Source organism: Amia ocellicauda, chromosome 2 (genome assembly GCF_036373705.1).
Source record: "Amia ocellicauda isolate fAmiCal2 chromosome 2, fAmiCal2.hap1, whole genome shotgun sequence".
NCBI lineage: Eukaryota > Metazoa > Chordata > Actinopteri > Amiiformes > Amiidae > Amia > Amia ocellicauda.
In genome coordinates this window covers 50,359,990-50,380,775 of record NC_089851.1, presented here as the reverse complement: position 1 = coordinate 50,380,775, position 20,786 = coordinate 50,359,990, and the positions used below count along the sequence as shown (strand labels likewise).

Sequence of the window (20,786 nt, the reverse complement as noted above, 5' to 3'; positions counted from 1 at the left end):
ACCTAGGACCTAACTGTATTATGTCTGCACTTGACAGCTCATTGTAATAGACAAGGATGTACTGTATGCTTATTTTTATTTGTACCATTTTTGTATTGGTTTTGTCACGGCACGTTGTGATGCTTGAAATGTTTCTTGTGTAAAATCTTAGTCTGCTAATAAGTAAATAATAATAATGTATATCGATAGGCTGTTTCACTTATCTATACACATTTGACCTATACAGAAGTGGTGCCAGGTGACCTATATTAGTCCAGCAGGGTTTATAAGATCAGCTGAATCAATACTACCTTAAAAACTGGAAAACGTATTCAGGTCGTTGAGGTTAAGCCAACTACAAATTAAATTGGATTGGAGAAAGCTAAGGGTAAAATGAAAAACTGAAGACATTGTATTGTACTGTGCTATACAGGGGCCCTCCAGGACTGCAGTTGTTCACCCCTGTACAGCACAGGTCAGATGCTGGAAATTAAAGATGTGCACAGCTTTAGCCCTAAAGACAGTCCAGCGTGTTGGAGTTGCAGCCCCTCACCGCCCTTGGACTCCGGGTTCAGTTCCCAGTCTGAAAGCAGAGTTCAGGTGGCTGGACCCACTCACCTGACCTGCTGAGGCTTGAGCTGGGCTTCTCTGGCATACATGCTAAGCATCACCTCAGGAACCTCAAAACCCATCCTCTGCAGATACCGGGCCTCCCGCAGGTACTCCAGGATGAGCGGGTCAAGGTTCACAAACAGCTCCTGAAATACAGACCAGGCAGGGATGTTGCTGCCAGAGCGCCTTGACAGAATAGTTTGTTCTGGTTCCGATTCAAAATTCCTTGTGTTTATACTCTTATTTTTATTAATAATAATAACAATAATAATAATATCATTCATGACCTATGATATTATTATTATGCCCTATACAGCAAGTGGTGCCATTGGTATTATTATAATAATAATAATAATAATGTGTAAGTGCATCACCATTTGAAACTAAGACCATCCAGTTACACACTGCTGTGCCAGTAGCTAAACTTTTTCCACAAAGACTCCCAAATAAAGAGCCTCCACTGGAGATTCTTACTGGAAGGTGCAGAAATAGTGAATATACACCCTGCAGTGAATTACAATTAAGGTACTTGAAAAGATTGATTGGCCCTTCCCAAAAGAAGGTGCAATATTGGCCCAATAAAGAGATTGGATTCATGTGCTACTGTACCTTGGTTTCAGGATGTCTGACGAGCAGAGAGACACCCAGTCTACTCCGCCCAAACTCCACGACCCGGCACCAGCCATGGTGATGCAGCATCTCGTACTCCAACAGCATCGCTGCCGTCTCGTTGTAGCTGCGGATGATCTTCTTCATCTCAGGCACCTGCCAGGACCAAGTCCGTCAAGCCACTAAGCTGCAGTTTTTTACTTTTATTTCACTGAAATGTACCTATATAAAAGCGTTTGAAACATATGCAGCAATATATTTGTGCTCGACATTTACGGTCTTGAAAATTCCTGGTCAAGTATAAACGTTTCCTCAATGTTCACTTTTTCCTAGACCAGTGTTCCGCAATATATTTTTCCCACAGGCACGAATCTGGCGGTGCAGGGGGCTTTGCGGGTTGTTGGTGATGTTGGGTTAACTGCAGTCAGCGGAGGCTGACGAGGTACGCGCGGGAGGTGCAGTCGGGACCAATAAGGCACTTCGGCAAAAAAAAGGGCAGCATCCCTGCATGGATATATGCTTGTGAACATACAGAGGATCTTTGAGACTGTGGACGCCAACAGCTGTATTTTTATTTTGGTAACTGCAACCGTTATTTTGCTGCTCCACAGACACCTCATTCTGAAACTCTGTCACTACACTATACATTTGTGCGTGAGAGTGCCTGGCAATTATTTTTTGTTTAGTTTTTGCAGTGCATTATTGAAATTAAAAATATTTTTTTCAAGAATTTAACTTTTGGTGCTTTTTCCCCTCAAGAAACTTAGTTTATTTTAAATTTAGAATAAGCATGACCCCTAAACAATGCATGCACCAGTGCTGGGATTCAATCAACAATTTAACCCTCTTGCTATCCATCACAAACTTGTTATTTTTACCCAAGGCTTCTTTCTTTCTTTCCCCTTCTCATTAAAATAAGTTGCCATTAAGTACTGGGTTCATAAATTGCAAGGTCCAAGTTTTGGTTTATGTTATATTCACACAAATTTCATAGTGAGTGATTATGCTATGTATACATTTAATTTAAATCCCTTTAAATATTATTACAGATCTTTATTTCATTTATATGTTTTTTTGGATTTGTATTATTCATCATCAAAATAAAATATTGTACAAATAAGAGCTCTTCTTCTGGAAGCTTACAATCTGGATAAACACAACAGTCTAGAAATATGGAAAATAAAGTTAATGTATGGTTTGTGTATAATGTTCTAATACTTATGCATTATTTCCAAACTTGAGATTACCTTAAGGATTTCAGGTTTATTTTTCAGGACATTCATTGGTAACTCGATCTTTCTGAAGAGTTGCCGGGCCCACATTATCTTCCCAGCCACCTGTGGATTAAATAAATTCAGAGAAATAAACCTTTCAAATGTATATTGTAATCACTAGATTTAATTATATATATATATATATATATATATATATATATATATATATATATATATATACACACAAACAAGTATCTTGGAAATACATATAAATAAAAAAAATATGTAACAATGCTACAAACAATTAATAATAATACATCAGTTAATGAATTAGATGGAAGACCTGTTGCAAGTCAGGTTCTCCCTCAGTTTCCCCTTCAAGTGTTCATAAAGTGTAAGTGTTGCACAAAGTACTCCAACAAACTGAAGTCAATACAATTTAATAGAACACACTAGTTAAAGGAAAAGCTGCTGTATTTAATTCTGAATTTATAAAAAGGTTAAGGGGTTTAAATCAGGCCAGTCCACTACATGTTGACTCACAGGGGGGAAGTTGCGGGGTGTGGGGGGGCAGTCCTTCTGCTTGGTGTAGAGCTTGCGAACCAGGTCCAGGTCGCGGCTGTACCTATGCAGAACTGACAAGTACTTATCCGTCAGGTCCAGATGCTCCCCGGCCATCTGTTCAAACCTTGCCAGCAGGTCCAGCATTCTCTCAGTCTAATGGGCAAATGGGGCAACAGCTCAGATTCCCACTCAGCTGAATAGGAAAACCTTCAACGTGTTGCAGTGCAGTTCAGTCCTGGAGAAGCACAGAGTCTGTACTTCTGTTTTATTATTATTATTATTATTATTATTATTATTATTATTAGACAATTTAGTCATAGTCAACAGCTGTTGGTAATTATAAGGAAAGAGTTTTGTTTCCACACAATGACACCCTCTTATTCTCCTAAGTTATACCTAATTTAAGAAACCTACAATTAGAGATCCTAGGTTCTGGTGTAGATAGAAGAAACAATTAAATCTAAAGAAATTCCTAAAAAATATATATTTTCCTTGGGTATATTAAAATAATCACCTTATAAATGTTGGGTGGAGTTTGCATTCATTAATTTCTAATAAATATTAGGTATAGTGTGAGAATGTCCTTTAAGTCCAGATCAGTACCTGAACTAAACAGTATGACTTCATTCACAATTTCAGCCTGATATGAATGTGGCGTAAATAAACAGATAAGAGCACTGAATACTCACGGTTAAGGACTGCTCAAACCAGGAGTCCAGGAGGCTCTGCAGAGACTGGTACAGCCCTTGGACCTGGTACCTGAACTCGATGTAGTCATTGTCAAACTGCACACAGAAGCAAGAGACATAAGGTAGACAAAGATTTGAAACTAGAAGAATCTACTTTCTACAGTGAGGGAAAAAAGTATTTGATCCCCTGCTGATTTTGTATGTTTGCCCACTGACAAAGAAATGATCAGTCTATAATTTTTATGGTAGGTGTATTTTAACAGTGAGAGACAGAATATCAACAAAAAAATCCAGAAAAATGCATTTCAAAAAAGTTATAAATTGATTTGTATGTTAATGAGGGAAATAAGTATTTGACCCCTTCAACTTAGTACTTGGTGGCAAAACCCTTGTTGGCAATCACAGAGGTCAGACGTTTCTTGTAGTTGGCCACCAGGTTTGCACACATCTCAGGAGGGATTTTGTCCCACTCCTCTTTGCAGATCCTCTCCAAGTCATTAAGGTTTCGAGACTGACGTTTGGCAACTCGAACCTTCAGCTCCCTCCACAGATTTTCTATGGGATTAAGGTCTGGAGACTTACTAGGCCACTCCAGGACCTTAATGTGCTTCTTCTTGAGCCACTCCATTGTTGCCATGGCTGTGTGTTTTGGGTCATTGTCATGCTGGAATACCCATCCACAACCCATTTTCAATGCCCTGGCTGAGGGAAGGAGGTTCTCACCCAAGATTTGACGGTACATGGCCCCATCCATCGTCCCTTTCATGCGGTGCAGTTGTCCTGTCCCCTTAGCAGAAAAACACCCCCAAAGCATAATGTTTCCACCTCCATGTTTGACGGTGGGGATGGTGTTCTTGGGGTCATTCCTCCTCCTCCAAACACGGCGAGTTGAGTTGATGCCAAAGAGCTCGATTTTGGTCTCATCTGACCACAACACTTTCACCCAGTTCTCCTCTGAATCATTCAGATGTTCATTGGCAAACTTCAGACGGGCCTGTACATGTGCTTTCTTGAGCAGGGGGACCTTGCGGGCGCTGCAGGATTTCAGTGCTTCACGGCGTAGTGTGTTACCAATTGTTTTCTTGGTGACTATGGTCCCAGTTAACAAGATCCTCCCGTGTAGTTCTGGGCTGATTCCTCACCGTTCTCATGATCATTGAAACTCCACGAGGTGAGATCTTGCATGGAGCCCCAGACCGAGGGAGACTGACAGTTATTTTGTGATTCTTCCATTTGCGAATAATCGCACCAACTGTTGTCACCTTCTCACCAAGCTGCTTGTCGATGGTCTTGTAGCCCATTCCAGCCTTGTGTAGGTCTACAATCTTGTCCCTGACATCCTTGGACAGCTCTTTGGTCTTGGCCATGGTGGAGAGTTTGGAATCTGATTGATTGATTGATTCTGTGGACAGGTGTCTTTTATACAGGTAATGAGTTGAGATTAGGAGCACTCCCTTTAAGAGAGTGCTCCTAATCTCAGCTCGTTACCTGTATAAAAGACACCTGGGAGCCAGAAATCTTGCTGATTGATAGGGGATCAAATACTTATTTCCCTCATTAACATGCAAATCAATGTATAACTTTTTTTAAATGCGTTTTTCTGGATTTTTTTGTTGTTATTCTGTCTCTCACTGTTAAAATACACCTACCATTACAATTATAGACTGATCATTTCTTTGTCAGTGGGCAAACGTACAAAGTTAACCGGTGGATCAAATACTTTTTTCCCTCACTGTATATACAGTATGTTGTATTTCCTGTTACTATAGCACAACCTGGTGAAATGCTAAATTCTGTACTGTATCTAGTGTTATTAAACCCAAAAAACACCTTGTGAAATGCTATGCTCTGTACCTCCTGCTTGCGATGGTCAAGGACATTGTAGGTCTTGGACTTTGTGGTGGTGACCAGGGTCTGATAGCGGATGTACACCTTCTCCACCCCTTCAATCTTCACGTGCTGGAGGGCTGAAAGATTCTCAATGGTGTCCACCATGTCAGCGATCTTCTCCAGCCGTTTGCAGAAAGTGTCGAACTTCCCGAAGATGTAGTTTTCACTGAGGCATGTGAATGAAGCATGAAGTGTCAGAATGTCTTGTCATTTCAGTTGTGCCTTCACCTAGTACTAATAATATGCCGTTTGGGTTTAGAAAGTTCAGTTGCCCGTTAGAAAGTTGTTGCTTTAAATGGCCTTGCTCTACAGTTCAGCCAATGTATTAGATTAGTTTTGGCCAAATTTCTTCGTAATTATTTCCCGACTATAGCCTTTAGACATGATTCAGGTCTAACACATGGGGATGTGCCCAGGGGGGTCTGCTTTTCGTTAAGGTCAAAAGTTCTTGGTCAAAGGTGCCTTAACCTTATTGTGTTGTGGTCGCTATTCTGATTGATTACGTCAGTTAGCTGTTACATTGCGTCGACAACTCAGGCATTCATTTTCCTGCTCCATTCAAACAGACCTGTTGCCAGAAAATTGCTAGCATTTAGACTAGTGTGTCGAAATGCATAAACCCATTCACACAGACCTTGCCGGCAACAAAATGACACCAAAACTCCAGCATTTGTTTCAATGTAAATAGGTATATATTAATTGTCTTCATGTTGCTTATATTTCAATTGTTAAGAGCTTTCTGGTTGTGTTATATGAAAGGTACTGTATACAATAAATTCTTATTATATATATATACTTCTAAAAAAAAAAAACACAAACAGTTCAAGTTCATGTATCTTTAGAATAATTGGAGCTTTAGAAGTCCCCCTGTGACCAGTACTTTCACAACTCTTTTTCTCTGTGCATTCAACAGATCACCTGAATTCAAACTGCCTATCATCTGGGTTCTCCCTCAGCCTCTCTCGAACATGCTGGAAGCAGCACTGGTACTCCTGGTTGAGTTCAGTGCACTCCTTGATCCTTCTCAGCAACTCCTCCCTGCAACAGAGCACAGGGGCATTACCCAGGAACAGTCATATAATTCAGCACTGGCATGAATGGTGGAGTTCCCTGGAGCTAATACAAAGAATACATCTAAAAATCTCAGTCAGTCCTGCAGGTCTTTTAACACCCCCACCTGGAATCAGTGCTTAATTGATTCAGATTAGCAATTAAATAGTTCAACTCAGTAATTGAGAGATCGGGTGTAACCAAAACCAGAAGGCACTGCGGGCCCTCTCTAGCGCCAGTGCTGCCCCACCAGCCAATCTCCTGTTTCTCTACACTTTGTTTGTTGTCGGGCACCAGAGCACTTCATCTGTAATGATAATAAGTGTCAGAGCACCACACGGACACATCCTAACTGTACCTGTAAAGACAATCTAACAAAAGAATGAAGACGCTTGAAGAAGAGGTCATATCAATATTAACAGGGATAAATGGAACATCCATATAGTGTGTCCAAGGACTGAATCTACACCTGTTGATGCACTTCTTCAAAGCCTCATCTTTGCTGTTTGGGAAGATTAAACAAGTTCTGAAAGATGGTCAGTCTGATACACTACAGTCTGTGTGACAGACGATGGGTGTCACTGAGCCCTCAACTCCAGCTACTGAGGACCACAATGCGGCAAGCATTATAGCTTTCATTAAATCATCGACTGCTTCAGACATGGGAAAGAGGTCACAATGGTTCAATTATGTTCAATTAACTAATTAAGAATTTGGGTGGAAAGGAAAACCGAAAACTCTCCGCTCTCTTGGACAGGATTTGAAGAGCACTGCTGCAAGTACCTGCTGTGCTCCCAGATCTTGGAGACGCCCTGGCACAGGTACACCTTGCACGTGCTGATCATCTGGTTGGTGATCTTGACAAAGAGAGAGGTCATGCGCTCCGAGGTGTTGTAGTACCGAGAGATGCTGTGGATCATCCGGATGCTGTTCATCAAGCTTGGCAGGTATTCCAGCATGCCGTCCTGAGACGCACAGAGAAAAAAAATGCTCTTTGGTAGGCCAGAAACACACAGAATCAGCTAGAGCTCTATTTAGATTCATCCAGTGTTAAAGGATAAGAAAGACTGGTAAACAATACAGGGACTTTTATATTATTATTATTATTTATTGGTTATGCAGTCTTTATAAAAGACAAGAATGCAATTTTTTAGCAAATGTTTAAAACTGCCATACCATACAAAAGGACCAAAGCAAACCATAAAATTGCCAGATCACATCCCTTTCAATGTGAGTGACATAGTTGTTTCAGAATACACTGCATCTGTCTGTCAACTCCTACTGCTCTCGCCACGTTAATGACACTTACAGGTGAGCACTTCCCAAGGGGGACGAAGAACTTCTCCAGGGTATACAGATATTTTACATTGTCTTTTGCTTCATTGGCTGCATTGGTGATATTGCCATCCTAAGGGAAGAAGGGGAAATTATCTTTACTGACTCAGAAATGCCTCCTTTTCTATCCCTTAACTCCAATGGTAAATATTTCCACCTGAATGGTTTGAATATGCATTTATGATTTATTTATTTTTGCTCTAGCTCTTTGATTATGCATAATTACAGTTACTGTAGGTCCATAAATATTTGGACAGTGACACAATTGTCATCCTGTTGGCTCTGTACACCACCACAATGGATCTGAAGGGAAACAAACAAGATGTTATTTAAGTGTAGATTTTCATCTTTAATTTGAGGGTAGTTACATCCAAATTGGACGAACGGTGTAGGAATTACACCCATTTTTATAAGTGGTCCCCCCAGTTTTAGGGGCTCAAAAGTAATTGGACAAACTAACATAATCATGAATAAAATTGTGAGTTTCAAATTGAAGTCTGGGACTCTTAAAACAGACTTAAGTTCCAAGTCAGCCTGGGGGTGAGGAGGCTAACTAAGTCTTAGTCAGTCTTAATTTTATGCAACTGACTAACTTGCATAGACTAGTCTAACTCAAATTAAGACCAGTCTAATGGTTTAAACCAATCTAATATAGTTTTACGCCACCGGCCCCAAAGTGTTTAGGGCTATATTATCTGCTCAGATTCAGCCAAATGCTTCAAAACTGATTGGACGGCGCTTCACAGTGCAGATGGACAATGACCCGAAGCATACTGCAAAAGCAACCCAAGACTTTTTTAAGGTGAAGAAGTGGAATGTTCTGCAATGGCCAAGTCAATCACCTGACCTGAATCCAATTGAGCAGCATTTCACTTGCTGAAGGCAAAACTGAACGCAAAATGCCCCATGAACAAGCAGGAATTAAAGACAGCTGTAGTGCAGGTCTGGCAGAGCATCACCAGGGAAGAAACACAGCATCTGGGTTCCAGACTTCAGGCAGTCATTGACTGCAAACGATTTGTAACCAAGTAATGAAACTCACATTTTAATTCATGATGATGTTTGTCCAATTAATTTTGAGCCCCTAAAATTGGGGGGACCACATTTAAAAATCAATAATTCCTATACCATTCACCCAATTGGGATGTATCTACCCTCAAATGAGAGATGAAAGTCTACACTTAAAGTGCATCTTGATTGTGATTGAGTGAAGACTAAGATCAGATAAGAAATAAATAGGAAAGTTCAAACGACAATGACTGTAACATTCTTTCTGGAATTGTGCTTTGATAATACATTGGTCTATTGTAGTCACATAATGGAAATTCAAAAGGTAGGGGGAAAGTTGTGCCCTTTGGTATAAATGCAAGTGAGTGCAATAGATTCAAGAAACCCAATCTAAATTCTTAATGGAATGGAACTCACCAGCTGCTTCCAGATCTTCAGAGTTCTGGACTTGGCCACCTGCAGGATACCCACAACCTTCTTCACATGAGGACTTTTGATTTCATCCAGGAGGCTAACAGAATAAAACACATGATTATTACATAGAGAGCAATCCAGCAGTGATCACCACAGACAGAATCAGACTCCAAGACACAGGAAGTCCTGCAGGTGGCCATGTGGATGAAGTACGACAACCTTTCCAACCTTTCCTGGATGCCAGGTGAACATTATTATAAGTAAGTCTAGATCAACAAATCTGAACATGCCTTTTTATGTGTGTTACATAAAAAGAGGGAAAAGTACAAGCATATTACAATCAATTGATCAGCTGTATTCAGAGATCTCTTTTTATCCACCTTGGTGAAACTGGGCTTTATTATTTTTCCACAACTTTGTAAAGTAACAGAATCAAGGACATGTTTTAATCCATGAGACCCATTTTCGTGTTTGGGGGCCTTCTTGTTTGCTTTTTTCACACCATATATTTAATAGATATTTTACCTGAACATATTTGTATGTCTGGAGTGTGTTTACGTCTAACAGTACATGCAAAAATAACTATAATGCACAGGTGCTCTATGCCCTTGCTCTGTCTCAGTGCTGGACAGCCCTGGTCCTGGAGACCAGAGTCCTGCAGCATTTGAACTCCCAATCACGTCACTTTACATCCTTAGCAACTTGAAAAAGGTGCGCCACTCCAGTTCAATTACAGTGACTGAGAGCTGAAGTGAGACAAAAAGCAGAAAAACACTTGCAGTGCATCTCCTCCAGGACCCAGCACAGCTCCTCAGTAGCTCCTGTGGCTTGGAGTTGTCACGCACCTGTTGAAAGTGGCCATCCTCTTCTTCCAGTGCTCCAGCTCGGCAGACGGTCCAATATCATCGGCCTCCTTCCTCATCTGCTCGCTCTCTGTCAGCACCTGCTCGATCTGCCGTGCCCAGCGCAGGAGCTCCGCCTCCAGAGCTTCCACCAGCTCTGAGGTCCCTGCTGCAGAAAGGGAAGGAGAGAGACTTTAAAACTGTACACTTCCAGGATCAGTCCCAACCTCATGAAAGGCGCTATATAGCCTCCATCACAGTTCCCAGCTGAAGGAAGGAGGGAGCAGATGGGCCTTGCATGCATTTGAATTTGCATAATGTATTAAATGATGTATAAGTGGTCAATGCAATCTAATTTGGTTCTGCAAAACATTATAAAAACATGTATTTCTTAAAACCAGGCTTGTATAGAACTTTCTGATCTACTTGCTGCTGTAACAGCTATACTGCCTGGAGGGGAGGCAACCATTAGGCCTGGGCCTTAAGCCGTGGCCCCCAGAGATTCATTTTCTCCTGCATGCCATCCATAGGAGTTTTTTAGTTTTTCTCTCTGCCATGAATAAATTGTTTATTTAAATGTTCATTTATTTCACTTTAGATCATGTAAACTGTTTAAAGGTCTATTTTTATTTTACTTTATTGTATTTATGTATTTTATTCTGCTGTACGTTTGCTGTTTACCAGTCTGTAAAGCGTTCTGTGGCTACCCTGCAAAGGGCGCTATACAAATAAAAATAGTTTGATTGATTGATATCATGCTTTACCCATTTACTTTTAGTATGTGGGGACACAGTCTAAAACAGAGTTCTTATGAAAAGTTCAATTGAAATGAATGGGCGAATGTAATGTACAGCACACCTGCAAGTGGCAGATGAGAGATTGTAACTTGCTGCATTGTAAGGCAAGTGATGGGCAGCTCCTTGTCTCACAGGACCAGACTCAGTCCTGCAGTAAACTGCAGATATCTTTCCCTTACATCCCCAACAGCTCACTGCTCACACTGGTGAAAATGATGAACCGCTTCAATTGAGGAAATAAGCAGTTCCATTACAAGCAAATTAACTGAGAAGGGGAAACAATAAGCAGAAAAAACTGCCCAGCGACCTCAATAACCAGGTCTGCCCAGCACCAAAGTGGGGCTGGGGGTTTGAACCAGCACAACAGTGAGGCTGGGGGTTTGCACCAGTGCCACAGTGGGGCTGGGGGTTTGAACATGGGCAGTACCGGCCACAGTGTAGTCAGAGGGGCCCTGCAGATTGTCCAGGTTGTATCCCAGGTCCTCAGTCTGGAGCTGGAATTTCCCCTCCATGTTCAGCCTGGCAGAAGACAGGCTGCTGATAAACTTCTCCATTGAGCTCAGGAAGTCCTGCACCTGAGAGCTCTTCACTCCCTCCTTCACTGCACCCCAATTCTGTGGGACAACATTATTATTATTATTATTATTATTATTATTATTATTACGTCTTTTACCCATCATATTTAATCCAAAAGGACTTCATGTGTTCTACACAACTTGGGGAACTGCAACCCCATTTTTTAAATCTAAATTCTCTTAGCTGTATATATTACAATTACATACTACTAGGCGTCTGACCCAGGATATGTTAGATTTTAAAGAAATTCACATTTTCTGGCTCACTTTTCCTCCCTATGTGCGGCGCCATCTTGGATTTTGGATTTTGGATTTTTGGATTATGTGGCTATCCTGGTGTCTAGGCAAAGGGTATTAAACAATAGCAAATGTATTTGAATAAGCTAATAAGATGATTTTAGTGAATTATATATTATTTATATGGTTTATATATAAGTCTAGCGACATGTCAGGTTTTAAACTTTTGAGCAGTAGTCTACGTTTAAAATGGTCTGCAGTGACTCATGGGAGTGACTGTCTTTGCATGCATTTTTAATTTGATTCCTTCAGCGCATAGCATCCCTCATCCCAGAGGGAAACGGGGGAAATATAAGTTAAATATCTGAATTGAATACATGTTACAGTTAAATAACTATGCTTTACATCTCTAACCATCACCAGTTCATTTTGTAGGCTACAAACATACGTAAATGAACAAATTAATAAAATAATTATTTTAATATATAATGCATAGCAGTTAGCAATATTCAAAACGTTGTAAAATACATTTCAACACTAATGTTTCGCCAACAAAGACAAAGTTCGCTTTCAATAAATTATACATATTTTAATTATAGCACTGAAATACAAGTTTTTCGTTACATTAAGTTTGAATGCCCAGAGAGAATGTGAGTACAGTTTTGTTTTAGGGAAATCATTGGTTGGCAATATGCATTTTAGCTGGTGTTTTGTTTGTGTTCTCTCCCCCCCCCCATGTTAAAGACCTGTGTAGGATGTAAATTAAATAGATGAAAAGTAAAGTGCCTGCTACACAACCTGAGTTTTTTGGACCTTTTATCCAACTGAACAAGATCAAGAAATGTGTTGATCGGCCGACATCAGTACACATGTTGATAGCCACTGACTGGAGTATTACATGCGCAGCCAGGGCCGGCCCTATAGGCGGAACAGGCAAATGCTGTGACTGACCAGCACCAGAAACCGTGTCTAGTTTGCATATATAATGTTGCTTGATATGGGATTTTTCGCTGGTGATATGTGGTTGTGAAGCAAATATATGTTTGAGTCCAAATCTGCCTGATTTCATGGAGATTTGAGCTGTTTTTTGACTTCGAAATGACTCAGAATCGCGCATTTCAAGTCTCCAGTTGTCAAACTCTTCTGGGGGACCCCCAGACCCCCCGCCATCAATTACTCAATCGTCTTTGCCCTCATTTTTTAACACTAATTTTGTGCAGTGCACAGTGGGGCAAAGGGAAATGGTACAGACTTTAATCTAATAAGACACAAAATGCTTTAAAGTTTCTATTATGTTTATCCATATGACTACAATAATCTTTAACAAATTAAAATGTAAGTGGTCTGAAACCATTTTAATACAAATATATACATTTATTTAACCATTTTATTTGGTGAAATGAATGTACTAAATATAAGCAACAAGGTATATTACTAATTCACAGAATTAGTCCATGTCTGGACCTTGACTATTCCTTGACCAACAAATTTGGACCCTGACACAAATTATTTACTAGCCCTGGCATAGAACATTGCTACATTATGCATATTGCACTAAGGTGTCTGTAATATCGTTTTTCATGCAATACTTTTTTTATATTGTATTTATAATTCGTTTTATGTCACTTGTTTCTTTAATACTGTTTTTATACTGTTTGTGTGGGGTTTTTGTTTCTAAAATAAAGAAAATCTCAAAGACATAAAGCTATGCAGTCTCTGTGTGAGTGTATGAACACAATGATCTGTGGTGGAACTGGGTGCGATGCAGGGGGCACCAGTTAAATTCTTGCCTAGGGCACCAAATTGGTCAAGGCCGGCCCTGTGCGCAGCAACTGACATTATGCACTCATAGCAAAATCTGTGAGGCCAACCACATCCAGCTGGATAGTTAGTATGGGGTGAAAAGAGCAGGAGAGATGGAAGAGAAAGCAGGCAGCAGCGTCATTGTCACAGAATATTGAACATATGTTCAAAAAGACTGCCAAACAGGGTAAGGTTGTTATATTTACTACCTAACCTAACAGTTGAGATAGCTAACTCTAACTACGTGCTAGCTAACAGTCATCAACCCCACAGGAGCAGAAGGTGTCTAATGTTTTTACTCGTGTGTGTCTGTGTCTGTCAGGATTACGCAAAAACTACAAGACCGATTTTCACAAAACTCAGTGGAGGGGTGTAGCATGAGTCAAGGAAGAACACAGTAAATTCTGACCGTTATCCATCTAGTGGAACTAGCTAGCTACAGTGACCGATTCAGAAGGTTTTTACCCTGAATATGTGTGATGTGTGTTCCTCTGTGTCGGTGCTCCATTCATGTGTGTGTGTGTGTGTAGGAGCTGTGTAGGAGGAATAAAACTGGGTGAGGAACAGCCAAACTCAGCTATCAAGGTGAGGTTGCTGAAGACAGTTTACTGTCAAAAGTCATACACCATAGCAAGACTGAGCACAGCAACAAGACACAAGGTAGTATTACTGCATCAGCAAGTTCTCTCCCAGGCAGACATTTCAAGGTAGACAGGGGTTTCCAGATGTGCTGTCCAAGCTCTTTTGAAGAAGCACAAAGAAACGGGCAACGTTAAGGACAGTAGACACAGTGGTCGGCCAAGGAAACTTACTGCAGCAGTTGAAAGACACATCTTGCTTACTTCCCTTCGCAATCGGAAGATGTCCAGCAGTGCCATCAGCTCAGAATTGGCAGGAAAGAGTGGGACCCTGGTACACCCATCTACTGTCCGGAGAAGTCTGGTTAGAAGTGGCCTTCATGGATACTTGTGGCCAAAAAGCCATACCTCCGAACGAGGCAACAAGGCCAAGCGACTCAACTATGCACAAGAACACAGGAATTGGGGTGCAGAAAAATGGCAGCAGGTGCTCTGGACTGATGAGTCAAAATTTGAAATATTTGGCTGTAGCAGAAGGCAGTTTGTTCGCCGAAGGGCTGGAGAGTGATACATGAATGAGTGTCTGCAGGCAACAGTGAAGCATGGTGGAGGTTCCTTGCAAGTTTGGGGTTGCATTTCTGCAAATGGAGTTGGGGGATTTGGTCAGAATTAATGGTCTCCTCAATGCTGAGAAGTACAGGCAGATACATATCCATGATGCAATACCATCAGGGAGGCATCTGATTGGCCCCAAATGTATTCTGCAGCATGACAACGACCCCAAACATATAGCGGAAGTCATTTAAGAGCTTTCTTCAGCGTAAAGAGTCCTGGAAATGATGGTATGGCCCCCACAGAGCCCTGATCTCAACATCGAGTCTGTCTGGGATTACATGAAGAGAGAGATGCAACTGAGGCTGCCTAAATCCACAGAAGAACTGTGGTTAGATTTCCAAGATGTTTGGGCCAACCTACCTGCCAAGTTCCTTCAAAAACTGTGTACAAGTGTACCTAGAAGAATTAATGCTGTTTTGAATGCAAAGGGTGGTCACACCAAATATTGATTTGATGTAGATTTTTCTTTTCTTCACTCACTTTGCATCTTGTTAATTGATAAATATAATCTATTAACATTTCTATTTTTGAAAGCATTCAAACTTAACAGCATTTTTTCACACCTGCCTAAAACGTTTGTACAGTACTGTACTCTGCCTCAGTTTTTCCATATACACTGATCTTTTATGAGCTTGACACCAGGCGTACTGCTTTGAACAAATGTTTTAACAGTCCTGTTATGAAAAAACACAGAAAAGGCATGTAATCTCATCTGTTTAAAATGAATATTCATTACTGAATTTAATGCATTATGCATTATTGTTATATCATTTTGCTGTTATTCTTGGGACAATGTCGAGGAAATCCCTATCAGCCCCTCTGTCTCCCACACCTCTTAAAGCGAGTGTGTACCTCTTGTGATCTGAGCGCTGACAGCATGACCTGGGAGAACAGCATCTCCAGACTGTGCAGTATGTTCCCATCGGATCCATCCAGCATCCCGAAATTCACCTCCTGCAGCACAAACCATTGAGGATGAGATTTCCCCCCCACTACACAACCAAGCAAGAGTAAGGATACGTTATTTATACTGTAAAAATGCTGGAGGACCTACAATGATCTGTTTGTTAAAAGAAAGTTGACTGCTTGGGTCTATTCATTTGATTAGTGGCCACATTCTTAACTGCACTGTGCAAACAAGTCAAGACACTGTTTAATGTTGGTTGAGTATACTTCACCCTTAAAGTAATTAATTATTAATTTGGATCTGCCTGAAGTAGAGCTGCTTATGCACTCATTTGCCTATGAAGGCTGGCTCACACTGTACCTGTGAGACATTGGCTGTCGTTATGGCCTTCTCTGTCGTCCTCAGAAAAAATAAACACATTCCAGTCAAACCCTACAAGGGGAAAAAACGACAATGTAAAAGGTGTTTTAATTTCAAATAAAACGCAAATAATTCAAGATTCATAATTCAAAATAATGGGTCAGAAAGTGGTCCTTTGCTTTTTTGTCCAGGGGCAGCAGGGGGACCACAAACTTTAAAAGGTAATCCTGAATGGATTTGAATGAGAAGTTATTCAATTCACAGACCCTGAGAGGGACAGTGAAATTGCAGTTTGCAGGAGCCGGGCTGAGCCTAACCTCAGCACAGCTACTGATCACAAAGAGCTTCTTCTGGGCTTGGGCAGATGGGGTGTACACACTGGAGCTGTCTGTCCATGGGGGAGTGCTCTGCTTGCCCTGAAAAGAGAGAAGGTTAAAGGCATAGTCAGCTTTATGACAACCGTGTTTTGAAGATATTTCGTACATACAGGAGAATAATCCCAGTGAATTGCTTTTTTTGTCAATGGTGTGTGATTGTGTGAGGTTGTAGTTTACATGCATGTAAGAAGACTTCCTACAGAAAACGACCATGCCCAGAATGCACCACTCTATCATCGTGTTTACATGGAGTGCATTCACATCGCGCAGACTTTCGTCATTCTGCACAGAATCTGTGCAGCATATGACCATTTAGCCAATGAATGCTCAGATGTTGAAAACAATAATTGGTGACGTCAGAAAAATGTTGTTGAAATGTATTATCTCGTGAAGATGGTGTCATTAATATTCTCTGATTATTGCAGAGTAACGTTGTCTGCCCAAGTCTTTCTCTGCAACTCCAATACATTCAAACATTTTATTATTTAGTGTATTGTTATTTGTGAATATTTTTTTTATTTTAGATGTAATTTGTATTCACTCTGTAACATGATAATGTCACAAGTAACTGAAAATGTATTACAGAGAAGGAGTACCCTAACTGCTTTCAGGGGCACATACACAAAAACAACATAATTAAAATTACTAGATTAGACTTATGTCATACAATTTTAAAATTATTAGTTTCTGTAAAAGACTTGTCAACTAAAGTCTAAAAACAAAAGGAAACTTTACCATTCTGACTTCTTGATAGAAGAAAAGCAACTTCTTTGCTCCATTTGGTGCAAAGAAATCCTCAATCATGGAAAACTACGAGGACAGACAGGAACACAGGACATTCTCAGTCACATTATGTATTTACATTGTTAATTAAATAAAGGCTAAAGGAGTTCATAGGCAGTGTGCAGTGTGTTGACATTTTTAAATGAAAATTGTAACCACTGGAAAACTAATACATACATATATATAAACATACATACATATAGTTGTATTAAAATGCTTATTGAGAGTATAATTATAGATTGAGTTGTTAAATATGTCAAATATGATATTTTGTTGAAGGCTACATGTTGTTGTTTTTTTTCCTTTTATTCTGGAATCACTGTTGACTTAATCTGTTGACATCATCAATTTAATTAGAAATTGATACAAGAAGTAAATGCCCTTGTATATTATTATTATTATTATTATTAGTAGTAGTAGTAGTAGTAGTAGTAGTAGTAGTAGTATTCTATACTACTATTATTACTGGTACCTTCTCATCAGAGATGAGGGCCTCCTCCACCTCAGCCTCCCCCAGTCCCACTGCACCTGCCAGCTGGGTAACAAGGTACCGGTGCCGGACATCCAGCTGGGATCGGCGCTCCTCTCTGGTGGCCTTGGCCTGCCGAGCCATCTCCCTGCGTGCCTCATTAGACAGCACTGCCGTCTTCTTACCAGGCGTCTGAGACACAGAGCACGCACACACACACACACAGAGTCTTATCTTTAAAGCTAGACGCAGACATGGGGTAGATCTTCCAATATGTTTACTGGTAGAACTGACACATACTGGTCCAACTGGTATGTACTTCTAACCAAAAAGGCTTCACTTACTGGCGTGGTGGTTGTGGGTGAGGAAACCATCGTGGCTGTGTGGCTCATACTTTTAGGCTTGTTGACCCCTATGCGTCTGTGCACTTTCACCCCTGTATCTGCACACATGTGAGGAAGGAAAAGAAACAAAGTAAAAACATTTACAGATTTGTCTATAATAATGTCACATTTCTACAAGTCTGCTTTACTCCAGGTTATATTTATTCTGTTAGTGCCTGTCTGTTGTGTGTTACAAATAAATGGAAACTATAAAAACCTTATTCATGACTGACTGAATGCCAAACTCTGCATGGATTTCAATATTTACAGGGATAACGAGGCTACAGTCAGGTTCAATAGCAGGGACAATACCATTGACTTTGACATGAAAAGTAAAGGAATAGACTAGTCCAAAGTCAAGTTTCTTCAGTCCTCTACAGCAGTGATGGGGTCTGGATCAGACCATTTCAGCATGGGAGAAAAGCAAGATTAAAAAAAAGATTAAAAAAAGCAGACGACTTCAATATGTTTGTTCATGAATTGTTCTGAACCGTTGTTTGAGGCGCTGCCTTACCCTTCTGGATGCTGATAAGCGGGGGGTCTAACATCTCAGCTGCAGTTTTGCGAGACGTGGCATCACCTTCCTCCTCTCTCTCCCCGGCTTCCTCTGTGTTCACCAGCTCTTTCTCTGCATCTTTAGTGCTCTCCAACAGCTTCTCCCCTGTGTCAGGGCTCTCCGCCTGGGGACCCGACAGCTCCTCCTGCCCTGGATCTGGCTTCTCTCCATCAGACATCTGAAACACCAAACCAGCATTAGCTCACTTCGTATTTTATATTTAGTTGCTGCGTCTTTATTGGTGACTGTGGCATCGACCCATTTGTGTGGTAGGGGAGCAGGGCAATCCCCTCACTCCATCCTGGCAAGAAAAAGAAAAGGCAAAAAAGCCAAAAATCCCCCAAAGGGACAGGAAGGATTTGTATTGCCCCATCTGGCGTATTTATTTAGTTTATTACTTCATTGTGTTTGCCAGGCTCCCATGTGCTATAATCGGGTGATGCAGTTGTTTTATGTTTTACGTTATTAGTTGGGGTTTGGAGCCTTATTAAAGTTGTGCTGAGCCTGTATTTCACGGATTTCCCTGTCAGTCTCCTGATTTCTGTGAAACCGAGTGACATTGAGACATGTGGTGTGTCATAGTGTCATGAAGAGATTCCTGTTGTCTGTTTGTTTTTTGTTTGTTTTTAAATACAAGTGCAAAAGGCTACACAATAAGCGAAGAAAGAACAGAGATCCAGAGATTCTGACATTTTAAATTTCAAAACAATATTTCAATCACTGCTTCTCTTGCCTTTGAAATAAAATAAAATACAGTGTGATGCAAATCCACAGTCTGTTATGATGTAATACGTACTATATCATTTCTGAGAACATACTTATACTGTTAGGACAAAGACAGACAATTCAGAAATACATATGAAATCACATCTTGAATCAAGTATAGCCTAGTTACCTTGATATGGGAAGGAATCGTTCTGAAATATGGACCTCATAATGTGTACTTAAAACAATTAGAATGACATTACCGATAAACTATTCTGTTGTGTGTGGATTTTGAAAGGTAGGGACTTTTTCATGACATACATTACCTGGAAACCTTACCAGATCTTGGTAAGACTTTTTCAGAGAGTAGAATGCACAATGAACCTTGATTGTGTCTTTTGAAAAATATAACAATAGTATTTATTATCCCAAAACAATCAGGAACCATATTGAATGGACTACTGTGACTTTGAATGTCCAGAATGACCAGAATGTATAGAAAAATAACCAAGAATACAAACTGTCCTTCCATTTGTTTTTCACAGAAATATAGTTTAATTTATATTGAAATACTCTATAGTCATCTCCATTAATTGTAATCAATGTGAATTTAGTAAATGTCTCAAGTAAATCAAGAAACAGCTGAAATAAAGCTGTTCTTACAGAGGGAACACAAAACACATGAATATATAAAGGTGCCCACATTAAATATACAATAACCTAAATAACTGAAAGTACTATAACTTATGGAAGAGCCCTGGGGCCAGGTGAAAGAAAAATAAAAACTTTTAAAGTTGAAATTCCATAATAACTTACTTTGTTTCAAAGTTTTTCTAAGCACAATATCTCACCAGCAAATTTAAACTGTAATAATAATAATGTATAATAAAATATTATAAATATTTGTTATTGCTCTGTGGGAGAGAGCTTGTATGATAATATTACAAAAAAAAAGTTTCTTTGCCCCTAAGAAAGCCAAGTCAAACACTGAATCAATAAATACTACACGTGACAAGCTGGCTAACTCTCAGTCGCCCTGACTCTAACAACCTAACAACAAATTTCTCCCCAACTTTTAAGCAGTTACCACTCGCACGACGCACGCACAGTCAGTCAGTCCTCTGCTTTGGTTAGGTACGACCCGACGTGTGTTGCTCCTCTCCGTTTTGGGAATCTAGTGTTTCACTGCAAGGTTTTTGGTCTATGTTTGAACAAAGGATCTCCTTCTCCTCTCACTTTTCTCTCCCTGGGTCTGTCAGAGTGGATGCTGCCATGGAAACTAATGCTGCCTGAACTCAATCCAGCTGAGCAGCTCTTGCCAAAAGCAGAACAATAGTTATTGAACTGGTATCCACACTCCCTAAATCATTACAGGACATGTGCTGAGACTGGGCTTTGTCAGTTTGTTCAGACAATTTTTCCACTTTCCCTACCA

General features: G+C 40.3%; 1 protein-coding gene across 1 annotated transcript in view; it reads right to left on the bottom strand.

The window, feature by feature from the left end:
- Positions 1-18,127, bottom strand: part of dnah5l (dynein, axonemal, heavy chain 5 like) — a 206,701-nt gene extending 188,574 nt beyond the window's left edge. The window contains exons 1-18 of the mRNA XM_066687675.1: positions 18,052-18,127; positions 17,711-17,899; positions 17,191-17,265; positions 16,396-16,494; positions 16,079-16,150; positions 15,664-15,765; positions 11,431-11,617; positions 10,210-10,375; positions 9,368-9,461; positions 7,917-8,015; positions 7,391-7,572; positions 6,476-6,595; positions 5,522-5,723; positions 3,668-3,763; positions 2,958-3,131; positions 2,448-2,537; positions 1,201-1,356; positions 598-737 (exon numbers count right to left, since the gene is read on the bottom strand). Of these exons, the coding sequence (XP_066543772.1) occupies positions 598-737; positions 1,201-1,356; positions 2,448-2,537; positions 2,958-3,131; positions 3,668-3,763; positions 5,522-5,723; positions 6,476-6,595; positions 7,391-7,572; positions 7,917-8,015; positions 9,368-9,461; positions 10,210-10,375; positions 11,431-11,617; positions 15,664-15,765; positions 16,079-16,150; positions 16,396-16,494; positions 17,191-17,265; positions 17,711-17,899; positions 18,052-18,099 (2,291 nt within the window). The 5' untranslated portion in view covers positions 18,100-18,127. The remainder of the gene's footprint in view (positions 1-597; positions 738-1,200; positions 1,357-2,447; positions 2,538-2,957; positions 3,132-3,667; positions 3,764-5,521; positions 5,724-6,475; positions 6,596-7,390; positions 7,573-7,916; positions 8,016-9,367; positions 9,462-10,209; positions 10,376-11,430; positions 11,618-15,663; positions 15,766-16,078; positions 16,151-16,395; positions 16,495-17,190; positions 17,266-17,710; positions 17,900-18,051) is intronic.
- Positions 18,128-20,786: the final 2,659 nt, after the last annotated feature.